The sequence below is a fragment of the Papaver somniferum genome, chromosome 11 (genome assembly GCF_003573695.1).
Source record: "Papaver somniferum cultivar HN1 chromosome 11, ASM357369v1, whole genome shotgun sequence".
Classification (NCBI taxonomy): Eukaryota; Viridiplantae; Streptophyta; class Magnoliopsida; order Ranunculales; family Papaveraceae; genus Papaver; species Papaver somniferum.
In genome coordinates this window covers 139267452-139287130 of record NC_039368.1, presented here as the reverse complement: position 1 = coordinate 139287130, position 19679 = coordinate 139267452, and the positions used below count along the sequence as shown (strand labels likewise).

Sequence of the window (19679 nt, the reverse complement as noted above, 5' to 3'; positions counted from 1 at the left end):
TAATAAATAGGATACCTACGAAATCTCTGAAAGACATGACTCCATATGAAAGTTTGCGAAAGAGAAAACCAAACATAGATCATTTAAGAGTGTTTGGTTGCAAAGCATACACAAAAGTTGATTCTGCAACTCTTAAGAAACTGGATGATCGATCTCAGACGCTTGTGCATCTAGGAATTGATCCTGGATCCAAAGCTTACAGATTATTCAATCCAACAACGAAAAGAGTAATAGTGAGTCGAGATGTGGTATTCGATGAAAAAGCAAACTGGGACTGGAAAGAAACTAATGATGGACCAAGTAGGGATCCATGAATGTTTCACATGAGATGGGGTCAAGTAATTGATGAAGGCGAAGGACCCATAATCATCAATGCCAATGAAAACAATGATGTTAATCAAGAAGAAGAAGAGAATAATGAAAGCACTGAGAATAACAAAGAAGTAGAAGAAGAAGAAGAAGAAGAAGAAGAAGAGGAGGAGATCGATGAAATAACTCAAGCCATTCCATTGCAAAAATCAACAAGACAGACTCAAAAGCCACAGTATCTGGAGGATTATGTTCTTCAAGCTGCAGAAGAATGTGAGGTTATGCTACTTTCTGTTAATGATGAACCAAGGAATTTTCAGAAAGCAAAGGTCTCGACTAAATGGACACAAGCATGTAGAGAAGAAATTATTTTAATCAACAGAAACAAGACTTGGTTTCTAGTTGATAAGCCAGGTGGGGTAAAAGTGATTGGCCTCAAGTGGATCTTCAAGGTTAAAAGAAATGCTGATGGAACTATTAACAAATATAAGGCAAGACTTGTATCTAAGGGATACGTTCAAGAATCAGGCATAGATTTTGATGAAGTTTTTGCACCAGTTGCTAGAATTGAAGCAATACGCTTATTAATTGCAGAGGCATCATCAAACTCATGGTAAATTCACCATTTAGACGTTAAGACAGCATTCTTACATGGTGAATTGCGAGAAGACGTGTATGTTGAACAACAAGAAGGTTTTGAAGTAAAAGGACAAGAGCATAAGGTTTATAAGTTATCAAAAGCTCTATATGGTCTAAGACAAGCTCCTCGAGCCTGGAATACAAAGTTAGATCAAATCTTAAGAGAAATCAGATTTGTTAAGTACTCTAAAGAAACATCAGTATATAAAAGAGAAGAAAAGGGAACGCTTCTTGTGATTGCAGTCTATGTAGATGATCTATTTTGACTGGCACCTCCCTTAAGGTGATCAATGAGTTCAAGAGAGATATGTCATCAAAGTTTGAGATGTCAGACCTCGGAAAATTCACTTATTACCTTGGCATAGAAGTCCATCAAGGACTAGATGGGATTCAGATTAAACAAGAAGCTTATGCAAGGAGAATTCTGAAAGAAGCAGGACTTGAAATTGTAATCCAACTAAGATACCAATGGAGTTTGGACATAAAGTTTCAAAGGCACAAGAAGAAGCAGAGATTGATTCAACGTGTTATAGAAGAAATGTTGGGTGTCTTAGGTACTTGTTACACACAATACCAGACTTGGATTTCTGAGTAGGAGTAGCTAGTCGTTATATGCAAAGTCCATGCAAGTCTCATGGTGACATCATGAAGCAAATATTAAGATACCTAAAAGGAACAATCACGTATGGATTGAAGTATGGTCGAGGAGGATCAAAAGGAATTGTTGGGTATAGTGACATCAGTCATAATATTGACCAAGATGATGGAAAAGGTACAACTGGTCATATATTTTATCTAGGTGAAGCACCTATTACATGGTGTTCACAGAAGCAAGACACTGTTACCCTCTCATCATGTGAAGCTGAGTTTATGGCCGCAACAGAAGCAGCCAAACAATCAATATGGCTTCAAGAACTGTTGGGTGAAATCAAAGGAAGAGAAGCTGAAAAAGTTCTCATCAAGATTGATAATAAGTTTGCAATTGCACTCACTAAAAATCCAGTGTTTCATGGTAAGACGAAACACATTCAAAAAGGTATCATTTCATACGAGAATGTATCGAGAAGGAGATCATCAACGTTGAACACATACCAGGAACTGAGCAGAAAGCAGATATATTGACAAAGACATTAGCTCGGATCAAGTTTGAAGAAATGAGACAACTGATTGGAGTACAAGATATGTCACAGGTAAGGTTGAAGCTTAACGGGGAGAATGTTGGTTAAACTTCAAACATAGAAGTCACTAACAAGCTGGTTAGGACAAGATTAGAAAATTGATATAATCCTAATGGAATTAGAAGTCATCTAGTTCTAAGAAAAAAGACATGTAATAAGGTAATAGGACTAGGAAAAAGAATTCATAGTTCTATATATATATGATCACCAAAGTTGTGGTTGATCATAAAAGCAAGATTAGAGCTTGTGTTTAGTTTTGAGAGATTTTCTAAACATCAATAAAGAGAGTTGTCTTTATATAAGCTAAGTTTCATCGTGAAGTTGCCATTACAATTGCTAGATGCAAAATACGTAAGGGACTGTTCTTTTTGGACTGTTAATAAATCAGAAAAATGTTTAGCTATTTGGGATAGTTTACTTCAGGTGAGGCAATTTATGGAGAACAAAGTCTTCTGGCAGATTTCTAATGGGGAGAAAGTTCATATTTTAAAGGATCCATGGCTTGTTCAACAATTGGATCATTTAATTAGCAATCGTTCTCCTATGCCATGTGAGATTGATCATGTTTTTGACTTAATAATTCCTCATTCAAGGTCATGGAACGTCCCTCTTTTACATGAATTATTTCCTCCTGATATTGTTGAATGTATCACTGCAATTTATCTAAATTCTGAGGTCGACATGGAAGACAAATTGGTTTGGACAGGGAATGCTTCAGGGAAATTCTCCACTAAATCATGTTATATGGGGTTATTGAATAACCGTCCTTCCACATCAACTATGTCTGCTTTCCCTTGGAAAATATTTTGGTCTTTTTCTATTATCTTGCCAAAGATCCACATTTTCATATGGAAGATTATTCACAATGGAATTGCAGTTAAGGTTAATATCAGCAGATTCATCCCAAATATTGATACTACTTGTCGTTTCTGTCATCAACAGAAAGAATCTACTCTTCACTTATTATTCTTATGCCCAAGGTCAAGAATGGTTTTGAATGATACTACTCTGAATTCGTCCGCAGATGTCTTGGAGGTAAGTGTTAACCAACTCATAATTACTTGGATGGATGAAAATCTCAATCATAGTTTTATTATGAAAATGTGCTTGCTCTGGATAATGAGGATTGATATTATTTTTTTGGAGGCCACTTTCTGTGAGACTATGATTATTCGAAAAGCACGACAAAATTTTAATCTGTGCATATCTGAAGGTGAAACAAGTCGTGTAAACACTGGTCTGTCTCATAGGACTGGTATTTGGGAACCTCCAGAGAATAACTACATCAAAATCAATATAGATGCAGCCTTTATCCCAAACAATGGAGCAGCCGGGGCTGTTGCTAGGGATCATAATGGTATGTTTTTGGGGTGTGGCACAATCACTTTTGATGCTACTTCTTCTTTATTGGCTGAATCTATCGCATGTAAATTGGGTATGAAGTTGGGACAAAGATTTAGTTTTTACAGGATCATAATTGAAGGCGACGCAACTAATGTTACTGATACTGTTTTAGGTGATTCTAGAAACATTCCATGGTGCATAAACTCTGTGATTCACCAAATTAGAGATGCTGGTAACTCTTTTGTCGATGTAAAATTTGTTTATGTTCCAAAAGCGCTAATAATTTGGCTCACTCTTTATGCCAATTTGCAATGCACAATCATGTAAATAACTGGTGGAATGCTAATTCTCCACCTTCATGTATCCTTTCAAACCTTAATATTTGAGGTAGTTTAATAAATTGGGCTCCTGTGAGCCCCTTGCTCAAAAAAAAAATCCGGCTCGTTAATCGTGCCATCAATGCGAACCACTTAACCCTCTATTCCTGTTAATTCAAGTCATTTTTCTCGGAATCAACAACAAAAACCCCAATTTCAGAAAAACAACAGAAAACCCTAGTTTACTTCTCTTGCACTACCAGAAATTCGCAGCTGAAAGGAGGAGATAACACCACACCAAAATGTCAAGCCTTCCTGTAGAGTTGTACTTTGACATTCAATTGAGGGCACCGGTGAAATCAACATTCGTCTGTAAGTGTGTTTGTAAATCTTGGTTTCAAATAATTTCTAATCCTAATTTTGTTAAATCCCATCTTAATCTTACCACACAAAGAAACAATAATCACAGTCTATTGATTCAGAGTACTAAAATGTATTTAAGATTTGATTCATTATCATCGCCAAATGACGCCGACGATGCTGTTATTGTTAGATTGGATCCCCCTTACAGAAATACTAAATTGTTGGGTTCATGTGATGGAATAGTATACGGCTGGAATTGTATTTTCTGTGGAATTCAGCCACAAGGGAATACAAAGAATTACTCCAATCACCAGAAGAATATCATACTACCTCCGTCCCACTAATTAGTTATACACTAGGTCACTTATTAGTGGGACGGAGATAATATGTGCCAAGGTGGATACTATGGTTTTGGTTATGATTCTAAGACTGACGATTACAAATTTGTAAAGTTTGATGAAATGAAAGGGAGTACTTCAGTCGTAATCTATTCTTTAAAATCAAATTCATGGAAAAGCTTTATATCCATCCAGTATGTGTTTCCTTATTGTGAAATGCATGGGGTGCCTTTCAATGGAGCTCTTCATTGGTTCAGGGATACTATTGGTAAAACGTCCTCCACGGGATAGTCACAACCGATTTGTGCAAAGAAAGATTTGAAGAACTGCAACTACCAATGACACTACCAACGGATCAACATTAAATGAACATGGGTGTTTTGGAAGAGTGCCTTTGTGTACTTGCTCATATTAAGGAGACTTTTGAAGTATGGATAATGTCAGATTATGGAGTTTCGCAATTTTGGACTAAACTTTATACAATCAAGTATAAGAGCATAATGTGTGATTACGGTTGTCATGTGGAGCTTATTGGGTCTCTCAAGAATGGTGAGATACTGTTCAGGGACACAAGTGACGTAATCTCATATAACTCAGAGTGTGGAACTTCTAGAAAAACAGAAATTGATTACATCGACAATGGAGGAGCAGCCAAATATTTTGAAAGCTTAGTTTCTCTAAACTCTAATACTCTTGTGGAAAGAAAGAGAAAGAGAGATATCACTTATGTCTTGATGACGACTAAGATGCTAAACATGTGAGTATGCTATACTTCGTTATTAGTATGTATTTATGTGGTTCTTTAGTGAAGTATGTTTCATTTATGTTTTATTCCATATGCTAGGCCCTAAAATACATCATGTAATGGTAGTGATTTTTTCTTATATTGATTTTTTCTTTGTTATCCTGCCTACAGAAATACGTCTTCTTATATTGATTTTTAGTTATTTTTTATGCCACTAATTTTGTGTTTGAACCATCCAATTTCTTGAAGTTCTACAACAACAGTAGGAGTAATGTTTGTAGATGCAATATATAACTCTCTGTGTTTACAATCATTATGCACTCTGTATACTGTTTAGTTATCATGTGAAGCAGCATGAACCCAGAATTTAACAGCGCTTTCTTCATCTACTGAAAGTCCGCAACCATAGAATCAGAATTTTCTCATCTCCTCTTTTTACTGCAGAATACGATAGAGGCCTCCTTAGTAAAACTATCTTTTTACTGCAGAATACTATAGACATTTTAAGATGTAGTTTAGGTATGAATATTTATTGTTGAATCAAGAAATTCCCTGACTGGCCACACTGAATGTATTAGTCGATTGTATTCAAGTTAGTTGTGCACTTGAGTTTCATAATGGAATGAGAGACATGGGCTTGAATCAGAATGTTGTTGCACTGCTTTGCAATGCAGAATGTAATGAAAAAGTAATGTGGATTTACAACGATATGGTGACAATTTCGTGTCACTCTGGAGATCCTTACTGGCTGTCTGTCTCAAGTTAAGTTAGAGAGATAAAAATTCTTAAAACTTGTGCTGAATGACATGGAATTGCTGTTTTGCGCATCTAAAGCATTTTCGAAGAAATGTTCATCTGTGTGTCATGTTTGCAGCTTTTAGTATTAAGCAAAATAACTCATAATTTCTCTGGTAATGCAGGAGGCAGAGAAACTCTTCTTGGTATTAAGGCGATCGGATGGGATGAAAAAAAGGTGAGCTGTGTCGACAATGACAATAGACCCAGCAACACAAAGCAACAGAATAGACAGTTTAGAGAACTGCCATCACACAGCATTTATTAACGGAATGAAAAGTTGGCAACTTTTCTGCAGCTTGATCAAACTTGGACCGGTGGACTGAACCCCAATCTTGATCTTGGAATATCAAACTCCATAATGTTGAATTGCATCTGATGACCTCCAATAACAATTGAAGTCTTCGCCTTTGAACCTCCGTCTACAAATGCCGAACAGTACACAGTATCCTTAACAAGCTTCAGAGAATTAGCTGGCCCGGTCATCTGCCAAAATGCATCATTGCGCAATCCAAGAACGATTGTTGGCACAACAAGACCATCTGGTCTGTTTTCTATCGTCGATGCATTAAAACAAGCACTGAAAGGCGCAACAGGAGAAACCACGGAAATACCCATGGCTTTAGCTCTCTTAATATAGAGACTTGTGAAGACCTTGTATATTGATGTCTCCATAGTAGTGTAAGGAATTAAAGTGCTGAATTTGGTTCACCCCATTCCATTTTTCTTGTTAATGGACAACAATCCTTTGTTGTGACATTTTCATTTCTTATTTCGATGTACTTTACATCAACGAAATAGTCTGTAGGAAAATACGAGTTGGTGAGGAGTGGTGTGTAGGCTAATGGCTGCCTGAACTGCTGGTTAGTGTAAGGACCGGCACCAAAGTACAAAGTACTTTCGTTAGTCGAAGATAGCTCCATGGCGAATTTCCGAGAGAACCGAAATGCAGATGCAAATTGTGAAGTTAAGGAAAGTCCTGATCTTCCAAGACCAACAATTCCTATAGCACCTTTGGCAAGTCCACCTAAGGCAGCAGCAGATGCTTCACAACCGAATGAAATCCCACGAGCCGTAACGTTTGGACCTGACACCCACTCCCCATTCTTCAAATTGTTTGATTGAGCAGTCACCACGCCTGAAATCGATGCAGCTGCACAACCTCGGCTAGAATAAATCCAGGAAGATTTACGCCCGAGATCAACAACTATGTTTACAGGGACTTTTCCTAGGCTGATTTTTGTCAGATATTGCAGTGTAGATGGATCTCTGCTGACAGTGAAAACCAGCCCGCTAGGCCGAGAAGAAGATGAAGGTTGTTGGGCATTAGATACAGAGAGAATGAAAAAACCGAGCAAAAGAAACGCGAAAACCGGATAATAAAAAGCCATGGGTGATTGAATTTGATTGATATAACTAGTACTGGAATCACTAGAATGAAATGTGGAATGTAGAACAAGTGAGGAGGTATGAGGTTTATATAGTAGTAATCTAGTCTAAGGACGCGGTTTAGTTGGTCAAATGAAATGGGCGAGTTTTGCCAGATTTCAAGTCATAATACACAAAAGTGTTGGGCTTATAAAGATAATGGGAATATAGCATTAAACTGAACAGTACCAAAACATTGAATTGAATGAATACCAGCAGCCTAAAGTGGTGGAATGTTTTCTGTCATTTTTTTTGGGTTGTTCTGCTGCAATTATTTTTTTGTTTTGATGGACAAAAGAAGCAAATTTACTATAACAGGGGCTGCTGCTGCTATTTGTCCATTCAATTATCTAAAGCACATGTTATATTGAGATCTATACTCCAAATCTCACCTGTTCTATTTGTATTTTAGCACTCTGACAAAATGCTTAGGTTTTCCTGCCAATCAATTTCCCCCTCTGATTTCACTGTCCAAGTTTTCTCCTGCCAACTTGCAATATACCCCAAATTGGAGGAGACACCAAATTTTCAACCTTGTGTATTGCCATATTAAAGCACAAGGAATGCTCACAAGATTTGTATAAGGTCAGAGATATGAGCAAGTAGTTATAGAGAGATTCACAGAGAGGCATAAGGATATGAAAAATGACATTTTAACAGACTAAAACTGAGCTATTTAAAACCAGCAGCTAACTGTACCATCATTGCGTTAAAGAAAAAATATCTAAAGTAAATTTAAACAAAATAGATCCCATCAACTTCCAGCCCTGGCTTTTCCTCCAATTTGGTTTGCTTAATCGACTTCCTCGATTTTGGGTCCAGCACCACTACCAGCACCACCCATAGAAGGACCATCCTCATCCATGCCGCCAAAACCACCCATGTCAGGTCCAGCACCACCAACTTGATACATCTTAGCAATGATTGGGTTGCAGAGACTCTCCAACTCTTTCATCTTATCGTCAAATTCCTCCGCCTCTGCAAGCTGGTTGGTGTCGAGCCACTGGATGGCAGCTTCAATGGCATCCTCAATCTTCTTCTTGTCAGCTGGATCCAACTTCCCAGCAATCTTCTCGTCCTTGATGGCGTTCCTCATATTGTAAGCATAATTCTCCAAACCATTCTTCGATTCAATTTTCTTCTTGTGCTCTTCATCCTCTGTCTTGTACATTTCTGCCTCTTGCACCATCTTCTCAATCTCCTCCATGGACAACCTTCCTTTATCGTTTGTAATTGTGATTTTGTTCTTCTTCCCTGTAGTTTTGTCCTCAGCAGATACATTAAGAATACCATTTGCGTCGATGTCGAAGCAAACAGTGATCTGAGGGACACCACGAGGCGCAGGTGGAATTCCAGAAAGCCCAAATTTACCAAGCAAGTTGTTATCCCTGGTTCTTGCCCTCTCCCCTTCAAACACCTGAATCAGCACTCCAGGTTGGTTGTCCGAATAGGTAGAGAAAACTTGCTCCTTCTTGGTGGGAATAGTGGTGTTTCTTGGAATCAAAGTAGTCATAACCCCTCCAGCTGTCTCAAGTCCAAGGGAGAGAGGAGCAACGTCCAACAGCAACAATGTAGAAGTCAACTATAGTCCAACTACTACAACAACTTGACTTTAGTCAGAGACAAACACTGAAGTGTCGCGGCAGAAGTCAACAGAAGTCCAAGCACAACCACAACTTGACTTTAGTCAACGACACGCTTGATATCTAGCAGTTTCGCAACTTCTATCCTGTGTCGTTTCATTATGTCTTAAATAGCCTCTTTTCCACTAGTGTAAAAAGCAAGACCGCATTTAATGAAGGATAAGAACAAGACTTGGGTAGTTGGGCATCGTGACAGAAGACTCCGACGATCTATACTACGACCCAGAGGCAATAGAACACGAGGTTTTCCACAAAAAGGCAGCACAACCCAAGGGAGAGCGAGACAACTTGGAGGGAGAACCAAGTATGCCATCGCGAGGGACGGTGTAGAACGAGTCCGAAGGATCCAGGACGATGGAAGACAGCTCACCCAGCTCAGACGATCAAGCGACCACAAGTTTATTCTGTCTATAAATACCAGTCCATGTACCATGAGATGGAAAACTGATGTAATCCTAGATGGTCTTTCTACAGAGAATTTCCGAGAGAGATTTAGATAGAGAGAAAGTGAGAAATCTAGAAGAGATCTGTAACACTTTCAAGGGTAAGACCTTATAATAAATAAGAAAACATCTTCTTCTCCGTGGACGTAGGTCTTCATGGCCGAACCACGTTATATGCTTGTGTTAATCTTTACATTTCATGCTATTTACATCTTGTTCATGATGAATCTTGTATGTTTAAGTAGTTTTTAGTCTTTAATCTTACTTGGGTGTAGTAGTCAGAAAATATGCAGCTACAATCGTTCACCAGGGAACAAAGCGACTCGTTCGTTCCGCTAGATATTTGTAACAGCACGTCAACTTCTGGTCGGATTCGACTGTTATGAATATATGTTTCTAAAACCAACTCAGATAGATGAGCAAACGACTTGACTGAGGATTTGGGTAGATTATTGTAGCATAATAGGGCTTCATCTCTTAGACTAGCCGGGAAATATTTACACAACACCACATCGTAGTGGTCTCATTGGGTCAGTGTCATACGATAAGTCCTAAGGTGCTTAATTGCATCTCCTGTTACTGTGAACGGGGGTGTGAACACTGGTAGGGAGCACTTCCTTGGGAATGGCAATCTTAATAGATTTTCGGATAAGGAAGATTGTCCTGCTTCTTGCATGACCACTGCCAACTTCTTGTTCTCCTGCTTCCCTATAGCTTCTTTATACATTGCCTCGATCAGTTGACTCGGGCTTGGAGTTCGTCCTCATCTCGCCTGGTTTCAGCCTTCTTTCTCCCTCCCAGAGCTCTCTCGGGCGAGAAAGATGGTTCATGGGGGCGATGCCTTGATCGCCCTGAGTCATCGTCCGATTGTTTAACGTATGACACAATCTTAGAGCGAGTTGACCTCGAGTTCTCCCCTCGCTTTGGGTTTGCGGCTGCGAGATTTTCGGTCTCATAGTCAATATTTACTTTGTCGATTCGATTCTTGTTTCGTTTGTGTTTGGGATCAACATCTGATGACCCTTCGGATAGGCTACCCTCGTGGTCAGGCACACCTCTACTTCCCTTAGGAAATCGATCCGATGTTTCCTCGTTCGAGGTGTCAGGGATGTTAATTCATTCGTCGTCTTGCAGATGCTCGAAAGGGTTTTCCTCCTATGGGACTTCTTCAATGGTGGTGAGTGGTCCCTTCTTTGTTACTTTGCGTTTTAGCCTCCGGTTTCTCCGTTCTAGTTTTCTATTGCGCCTTTCTAAGTTCATCGTTCTCTTATCCTGTTCCTCTTGGGTTCTCAAGATGGCTGCAATTGCAGCATTAGCATCGGCGAGGTCTGAAGGGTTGTCCTTCTTGACCTCACCATTTGCTGCTTGTCTCGGCAAGCAGCTCAACCCTACTGGCTGAGTAAGACGAATATCGTCACGCTTCTAGAAGGGGTTTCCCTCGTCTTAGGAGCTAGAATTATAAGTTATTCCTTCCCGATATTGGTCATCGGGTTTTCCCTCGCCTGGGATCAGAGGCTCGCCTGGCTCCATATCGTCGAGTCCTTCTGTTTGGGCTCCACCATTTTATCCTTGGCTCGCACGAGTAGATCGTCGCGTTACCATTGCCTTCCCTGCAATATATGCAATAATACTTAATTTGTCTTTTCTTTTAGAAAAGTGGGACCCTATATTTACAGGTCACATGCAATTACTAAGTCATAGTTCAGACTAGATAGTTTAGTACAGGAAGACTTTGCAGTAGATTTCGGGGACATGTGAAAATGTCAAAACATCCCTGTTTGCATGAGGTGTTGATGATGGAGAAAAGGTATTTTTCCAGTCCCCTCTTTTCGAGGAAATATCTCCTTCAACACGCCATACCCCTATAGGGAAACAATCAAATTATGACGATTGAGTACGTTTTTCCATTCTAGGAAATATATCTCATCATCTTTTAACTTATGATTTCAAACAAAATTTTGAGTTTGATGACTGATTATATACTCATTAATTCCTCCCCTTTTCTTAAATTTAAATTTTTAAGAAGGAGATTCCAAGATTATGGTTAGTTTGATGAAGAACATCATGGAAAGTTCGTCTTTTTTAACTCTCATAAGGTGATTTCTTCCTTATGTAGCTTACTGACTAGCATATCTTCCCAGCTCTTTCATGGAGGAGATCGTTTGAGTACCGAAGTGTTCAAAACTTCATATTTGCTCCGATGTACAACTCTCCTGAGCTACTTGAGGAAGACTCTAAAAATCTTGAAAATAACAAGAAATCTTAAAGAAAAATAGTGAAAAAACGCAGATCTGTTGATATTGAGGTTCTTCTAGACTTCTTAGATCGTGAAGATCATTTTTGAGTCGGAGTTCTACTCATTCATCTCAACAGAAATCTACTTTGTAGTGTGAAAACACTTCTCTTACAGAGATTATGAAAACTATATATAGAGTTGTTTTTAGGGAGGTAGATTAGATCTTCATACCTCCCTGTTTCTAGCACCAAAATGTAGCTGCATATTTTCTGACTACTACACCCAAGTAAGATTAAAGACTAAAAACTACTTAAACATACAAGATTCATCATGAACAAGATGTAAATAGCATGAAATGTAAAGATTGACACAAGCATATAACGTGGTTAGGCCATGAAGACCTACGTCCACGGAGAAGAAGATGTTTTCTTGTTGATTATAAGGTCTTACCCTTGAAAGTGTTACAGATCTCTTTTAGATTTCTCACTTTCTCTCTATCTAAATCTCTCTCAGGAATTCTCTGTCGAAAAACCATCTAAGATTACATAAGTTGTCCATCTCCTGGTACATGGACTGGTATTTATAGACAGAATAAACTCGTGGTCGCTTGATCGTCCGAGTCGGGTGAGCTGTCATCCTTCGTCCTGGCTCCCTCGGACTCGCTCTATACTGTCCCTCGTGATGGGATACTTGGTTCTCTCTTGGATCGTGCTTCCTTTCTGTGGAGAACCTCGTGCTCCATCGCCTCTGGGTCGTAGGATACATCGTCCGAGTCTTCTGTCACGATGCCCAACTACCCAAGTCTTGTTCTTATCCTTTATTAAATGCGGTCTTGCTTTTTAGACTTGACCGTCTGAGCATATTAGACCTTTATACACACGCGTCATTCATGTGGCGTTTGTGCAGTTGCCTCGACTGAGACAAATCCTTCTCTCAACGAATGATTCAATGCTTCAACCTCATCATCTCATCATATATTCACCCCTTGGGATGTTGACACGTGGCCGTCGGGTATTTTACCCACACAAGCCCCTCGGGAGACTGCATGGTGGGTTTGTGAGAGGCATTTTTTTCATGGTTTTTCTATTTATTTTTCATGGTTAATTAATGTATATTTTAAAAGTTTTTGATCTTTAATGGCAATTCATATACTTTTTTTCTATATTTGTTTTTTTTTTCTTTTTTTTTTCTTTTGTAAAATAACTAATAATAAAATAACGTGATGGTGAAAGTGTTTAATAAGAATCATCTCAGAGCAAAAGGCACGGTCAAAAAGAAAGGAAAAAAAAGCATATGTTGAAAGAGAAGAGAAATTACAGATTAACATTATCTTGACAGTACTATAAGGGAAAATAGATAGAAAAACCAAACTTAAAATAGCCAAACAAATTACAGATTAACATTGGATAACCAACAATTAACTTGACCGATCACCATTTTGAGTACTAATCCTCATGAAATCTAGGTTAGTGGCCTTTCCATTACGAAGTATCTATACCAAGATCAAAGACCATAATGAACTTCTTAACTGTTGTTATCGTTTGCTTCGAGAAGTGGGCTATTTTATTAGTGTCTTGGAATCTTGGTTGGAATGGGAGGAATCGGAAAGAGAGGAGAACATAACTTAGACAAAAGGAGAACGCCAGTAATATCACACTACAAGAAAAACCATCTTAACCAACTAGTCAATTTAAGTTGCAAAAGCCCATTTCAAGTCGCTCTAAACATTATAGCAACTTAAAGTGGCACTCGTTCCCTAGTCGCAAGAGGTGGGATTTGTAGAGACTTAGAGCAGCTAGGCAATCGCTCTAGATATGTTTCAACTTCAGTAGAGCGGCTAAGAAATGTTATAGCTTTAAATGTATTCCGACTAAACTGGAACGAGTAAAAATTTCAGTCTATACATGGGTAAAACCGCTAAACTTCGGGAAGTCGGTCTTTCTTTGAAGTCCGCCGTATCGACTTTCAGCAACTTGTCTGAAATTAGCTGGTCAAACTCTTCCGACGTATATTCCGGTATTGAATGTTTCACCGTGATTTTAAATAAAAATTCTATAATCATAATTATATTGAAAATAAATATGAACCAAAAGTAATTAAAAAAATTAACTTTTATTGTATCCGATTCAATTTACAACATCAATTCTTAAATAAAGAATTGCAATCTCAATTATTCTGATCAAAAAAATTACACATCAATTCTCAAATAAAGAAATACAATCTCCCTTCTTTTAAGAAAAAAGAAAGAAAAGAAATACAGATATAATCTGAAGAATAACAACTACTTCAACTTTGAAGAACACGTTAGTTTTTTTTCTGAATCACACACCAAGAAAAATAGATCTCATTATGAAAATCCCTTGCGTTGGTTTTGATAATTGACTCTAAGCAAAGATTTGGTTGCTCTTTCCTGTACCAAATTTCAGACCTTTGCCTCTGTAGACTTTAACCTGAGTCGAGATAATTATTCATGAAACAAGTACCCAGCATCATCTATTCTCAATAAAGGGGCTTTGTAGGTGGTGATAAAACTGATGTAAAATCCATCAGCACTTCCTCAAGTTGAATCTCCACTCAAGCATAACTCACAATGATTTGAGGAGAAGAAGCAGATCCTATTATTAAAAAAATCACCTAAATCAGAAATTTCCATTACAAATAAATATCATAAAAAACCACTAAATTGAAACAAAAAAGTAAAGCATATAGAATAAATTAGTCAAGCACCGTATGAATTAAGGTGAAAACCAAACCCACCTCTGATTTGTCAATATGTCATGTTCCATCTTTATGATGATGAACTAGTAAAAACCATAGTTAAGAAACACAAATTCTTGGATCTAATCAAAAGAGATAGAGAAATGGTTGCGACCGTCAACTAAAATACAGGGTGAAGAAGAAGATTGAGAGATACAGGGGAAATGAAAAAATTGGTAGTGGTGGAGGCGGAGGCAAAGGCAGAGGCGATAAAGAAAGATTTAGGGTTATTGGGAGTTTTATAAGAGAGATAAGAAAATTGAGGTTTTCTGGCCGTCGGATCATTCCTAATCTCGAGAAATCCAAGTAATAATCTTGGTTGCCGTAGACTGTAGTAAATGTATTTTATGTTTGATGCTATAGAACTTTGAATTTTTGACTCGTCGAGATAAAGAGAAGTCAACTACGTTTGCTCACCATAATCTGAGCCGTTAACTCATAATCGTGTGGTCAAAAAAAAGAGCACGCATATTACGTGGTTGTCTTCTTGGGAACATTATTTTTTATTTTTTTCCCGATAACCATTCCCGGTCCGATGCCTAATTAGCAATTTGTGGTTCAGGAAATGTTCAGGAAATGTGGTTCGGAACGTGATATGTACGCATATAATTCATTTTAAATATATGAATTCGGTAGAGAAAATTCGGGGTATACTAAGTGATAAGAAAATAAATTTTATATAAGTGTAGATGTGGTTTTGCAATTTTATTGAACTACAAAATAAATACAGTATTTAGACTTAAACACAGTGACAAAGGTGTCAACCAATATCCCTGACTAGGCCCAATAAAAACTGAAACTCATTAGTAGTCGGAGTGATATGGCGAATTCCTATGCGGTACGGATAAATCGCGTATTATTTGAAATACTCATAAAACACAGGAATCAGATGCAAGTTTGCATTAGGACGGGAGTATTATCCAAAATCGATCGGCGCGAAATCATTCGCGAATAGTATGAAAAATTGCTAACTAAAGTTTGATGGTTTTCGTGCTCCCTCCCAGTACAGAGATAGGGGTTCATACCCTGTAATTACCATAATTCACTCCGATATGAGTTTGGAGTAGTTTTGGGATCACTAGTTTAGGGTATAAAACAAATGTTTTCTGTTTTCAAGTCACTTTATTAAATTCCGCGATAATTTCAATCTTGGTCCATTTATAACGTCCGACCCACATAAGTTTAGTTTGGTAACAAACACGCATGTTCAGTTTGGTCCACAATTATTTGAAAATATAAAATGGACAAAAATAATTTTTCACAGATGTTACCTTCTTAAACATGCCCGCTTACCAAAACATATTTAGAATTTCTCTCTTTCGTTTTTTTTCTTTAAGAGGAAAAGGGCTAAATTGATTAAGAAATAACAATCATCAAAACGATAGATGCTAAGTGTACATAAAAGAAAAAATCAGCTGCGACCAATAAAATATTCCCGATTACATATATATTAGAGTACCCAAAGTGTGATCCCCAAAGATCTTAAAATGAATAGACCGATTAAACATTGTACACTTTACAGAGAAAATAAGTAGCGTCATACTTCATTTTTTGTTAACTTGTAATTATGTTCCCTCAAAATCTGTATGCATACGGCATAAATGTTCTTATGGTAAATCCGTATATGAGTTTTCCGTTTGAGTTAATGTCCGTCGGATTATACATTTGATTTTCTTATTGGCAGGACTAATGTCATACGGATCACGATTATTTTCAAAGTAAATTTGTGTTTTTATTCATACATGATGCACCCTTTGTATATGATTTTTAATAAATTTATGAATTGTGGGTTATACAAGACTAAATGTAAACGAAATAATGAAAACTAAAACTATATGCTAGGAAAATATAAAAAAAGTATGAAATTCATTGATATGGATGAATGCCACTTGTAAAAAACTGAACAATACATTGAATGAAATAACATGGTTTAATCAAGATAAAATGGATAAAATAAGATAAAATCGGGATAAAATGGTCAATTATAATTTTCTGCAACTGAAATTCCTGCATCAATAGCATTGCTCCTTAGAATATATGTGTGGTTGTTGGATGGAGTGGTAATCCATATGATTCCTGTATTTTCTCTAGTTCTCGCCTAGAAGAGAGATCCCATGAACATATTTGTGGTCGTTGGACGGAGTGGTAATCCATGTGATTCTTGTATTTTCTTGAAAATCATAAATTTATTCTACATTAGACGATCGCTTTCACGAAATTTTGATAGAATCTGAGGGTAATATAATCGTCTGATCTCTAATTAGTCGAATTATCTATATTGAAATCCTAAATCTAGCAATAAATAATAAATCTTCTTTGTTTCATATTCCTTTAATCGGAATGTATATCGGAGGTCGACATTTATCAGGGTGAACCAAAATATGCCTCACCAATTAGGTTTTTCGGGAACATTTATACGAAAACACTAAATCTATCGAACGTCATAATCTAACAATGTGAACCAAAATATGCTTGTCCGGTCTTTGATTAGTTGGAATATTTATACGAAAACTTTTAAATTCAGCAATGAACCACAAAATCTGCTTTAACTAGTCAGAATCTTCTTTAACTAGATTCTTTCCTTTTTAGTTCTTCTTAGTTCCTAATTTCATTTTGTACCCACATTAAAACATAAACATTCCATATCGACCTAACACAAATTCAACTGTTATATGTCAACTAGATTTTCCTATAGGGATATATAAGAGAATCTAAGTTCGGTCGGAGCTTCCAAATTTTAAGCTGACACTTAGTGTTCTTGTAAAACCTCATGCGGTCTCAAGGGCACGTCCCTTGCTCAGATGCCATTGATATATTATGTAGCTCGCTTTTAATTTATCCTCCCCGTGACTATTAGAGGAATTTAATTCGTTGATGAAAATTAAATTTGGTAATTCTAAGTATCAGTTTTTCATGGTAGGTCCTTTTCAAAAATCTCTCCAACATCATTTTTTTTTTAAAAGAAGATCAAACTTAGTTTTTAAAAATATTCTTCTGCAAATCTGAATAAAAAAATTCACATCGTAGACCGGTTATATCAACGTTAATTGTACAATGATTAAACCGGAAAGTGTGTTTATCTACCATTTCTTTATTGTAAAAATACAAATGTTAATTTGAATGAGGTAATAACAATCAACATACAAATCCGGTCCAGTTTGTTGACCAAAATTTCCTTTTTCCTATAACATTCACTTCAATTTATTTTTCCACGCAACTTTTTTTGCTTTTTGATTTTAATTCAATTTCAGCTTCCCCCATACTCAAAATGTTATGTTGTCTTAAATTTTATACATAAGATTAAGCTCGACTCTGATAATCGATGAACTTACCGCAGTAAATAATAAAAATTGAATTTATTAACCATCATAAATTTTTACTAGCTACGCCCAATGTAGCCGATCTCGGATTCCGGTTTGTCTCGGTTCCGAGCGAGACACTGTACAACATTGTCTCGGGGAGATTCCGTTTCCAAATCTCGGTGTAATCTCGGTACAACTCCAAAGAAGGAAATTTTTTAAAACAGGATCATTGGTTCCATTGTTCTCGAAATGTTCTAATATCCGAAATTCCGGCCAAGATACCCGGAATTTTCGATTCCTTTCTGTTTCGGCGAAATCTTGTGTTTCGTTTTATGGTGATCCGAAATTCGCCGGAATTCCGGCCGAGATGCCCGAAATTGATAATCATTTAGATTAATAAATTCTTTTGATATTAACATGTGTTAGGGACGGACGTCGGTCAGACGGACATGTAAATACTCACAGCCTAACTCACACAATCTAACATTTGCGATCCGCATGGTATATGATCTGCTAATAGAAAGCTAGGGCCTCTAGATCGGACGACTTATAGGCAAACACAAAAGTTCACACGGATAATTACCTTATCCAACGGAGGAAAAATCGGAGCCTAATCACACAATCTATCATTTAGGATCCGCATGAAATGTAATTGGCCAATAGAGAGCTAGAATCTTAAATCGGACGCATGTGCTTGCAAACACAAAATTCACACGGATAACTATCTTATCCAACGGTGGAAAAGTTGCCGCGATACAGATTACATTGGAGTATTGGTCCCGTCAAACCCATCCCTATTACGTTTCTCATTTAGCTGTTTTTAACTAATTTATGCTGGCATGATTTTATTGGGTAGGGAGGAAATTGGTTAACTGATGCAAACCGTCAGATATATATCTCTCAAACTTGGATTAAAATTATTCTCAATGTGGTGGGGGTGGCCAGATTTCGTCGCTGAGACTGGTTATACCAACCTAAGATATTTTGAATAGCTGGCACATGGTAGCTCTAAGTTAATAGCTATTAACCTACTATAGTAGTTGCTCTACATTACTTGGAAAAACTGTTGTAGCAGCAAACAACTTACTTTAATCGCTAAAAATTAATGGATATAGTTATAGAGCAACTAGTATGTAAGGCAGTCGCAAGTTTAACTGCTCAACTGTTGGAGGGACCAAAATACTGGGCAGTTGGAAATTTTTTGGTCGCTTAAGCAAGGTTTTCTTGTAGTGTCAAAAGGAGGCCGGAGGCTAAAACAATGAAGAAAGTAGGGATCTGGAAACCCTAGAGAAGAAAAGAGAGGAGAACGCCACCAATATCAAAAGGAGGCCGAAGACTAAAACAATGAAGAGAGGAGTGACCTGGATACTCTCGAGAAGTATGCTTCTAATTAAATTCTTGTTCACCATGCACATTTCTTGGATGTTGATGATTAAACAGATCTTTATGGAATTAAAGATTTTCTGAATTTGGTAGTTTTCAACTGCTTGATTTCATTGATTTAGTATGCAACTATTTATACACAACTACGAAAACTGAATTACATAAGTACAGGAGAAGATAAAAGGGGAGAACTATTCTTCAGTGAAGTACAAGAGAAGATAAAGGAGGAAAGCTATTTTACATCGACTAGAAACTAGGCACGACTAACTTTATACACAGTTGGAGGTTTCTGGAGACAAAGTGGTTGCAGACATATATGGAGCGTATATTTCATTACCTCCCTCAAGTTGGAGCCGGCGGAGGAATAGAAAAAAGGCCCAACTTGCTTAGTAATCTAGAGAAGCGATCAGCACCAAGAGGCTTTGTGAAAATATCTGCCACCTGTGTCGTAGTATGAAT

At 37.4% G+C, this 19679-nt stretch overlaps 4 protein-coding genes and 1 long non-coding RNA gene across 5 annotated transcripts; 2 read left to right on the top strand and 3 right to left on the bottom strand.

The window, feature by feature from the left end:
• Positions 1–2561: 2561 nt before the first annotated feature.
• On the top strand, positions 2562–3797 carry LOC113325341. The gene is made up of 2 exons (XM_026573539.1): positions 2562–3161; positions 3273–3797. The coding sequence occupies exons 1-2, from the start codon at positions 2562–2564 to the stop codon at positions 3795–3797; spliced, it is 1125 nt and encodes a 374-aa protein (XP_026429324.1).
• Positions 3798–4859: 1062 nt separating this feature from the next.
• Positions 4860–5249, top strand: LOC113325340. Its single transcript, XM_026573538.1, has one exon. It carries the CDS (start codon positions 4860–4862, stop codon positions 5247–5249), a length of 390 nt encoding a protein of 129 aa, XP_026429323.1.
• A 1468-nt stretch (positions 5250–6717) lies between these two features.
• On the bottom strand, positions 6718–7419 carry LOC113325339. Its single transcript, XM_026573537.1, has one exon. The coding sequence runs from the start codon at positions 7417–7419 to the stop codon at positions 6718–6720; it is 702 nt and encodes a 233-aa protein (XP_026429322.1).
• An 830-nt stretch (positions 7420–8249) lies between these two features.
• Positions 8250–10269, bottom strand: LOC113325338 (probable mediator of RNA polymerase II transcription subunit 37c). The gene is made up of 2 exons (XM_026573536.1): positions 10123–10269; positions 8250–9038 (listed from the first exon to the last, which is right to left on the bottom strand). The coding sequence occupies exons 1-2, from the start codon at positions 10267–10269 to the stop codon at positions 8250–8252; spliced, it is 936 nt and encodes a 311-aa protein (XP_026429321.1).
• A 3655-nt stretch (positions 10270–13924) lies between these two features.
• Positions 13925–14761, bottom strand: LOC113323578. The gene is made up of 2 exons (XR_003347699.1): positions 14536–14761; positions 13925–14393 (listed from the first exon to the last, which is right to left on the bottom strand). It is a non-coding gene; the product is annotated as an uncharacterized LOC113323578 (long non-coding RNA).
• Between the last annotated feature and the right edge of the window lie 4918 nt (positions 14762–19679).

What these genes read in the sequence shown, in the direction of transcription:
- LOC113325341 (XM_026573539.1), top strand. Translation starts at nt 2,562, where the DNA reads ATGGAGAACAAAGTCTTCTGGCAGATTTCTAATGGGGAGAAAGTTCAT. An exon ending in CGTCCGCAGATGTCTTGGAG is followed by an intron (nt 3,162 to 3,272) that starts GTAAGTGTTAAC and finishes ATTTTTTTGGAG; the next exon opens with GCCACTTTCTGTGAGACTAT.
- LOC113325340 (XM_026573538.1), top strand. Translation starts at nt 4,860, where the DNA reads ATGGGTGTTTTGGAAGAGTGCCTTTGTGTACTTGCTCATATTAAGGAG.
- LOC113325339 (XM_026573537.1), bottom strand. Translation starts at nt 7,419, where the DNA reads ATGGCTTTTTATTATCCGGTTTTCGCGTTTCTTTTGCTCGGTTTTTTC.
- LOC113325338 (XM_026573536.1), bottom strand. Translation starts at nt 10,269, where the DNA reads ATGTATAAAGAAGCTATAGGGAAGCAGGAGAACAAGAAGTTGGCAGTG. An exon ending in TGTTCACACCCCCGTTCACA is followed by an intron (nt 9,039 to 10,122) that starts GTAACAGGAGAT and finishes GTTGGACTATAG; the next exon opens with TTGACTTCTACATTGTTGCT.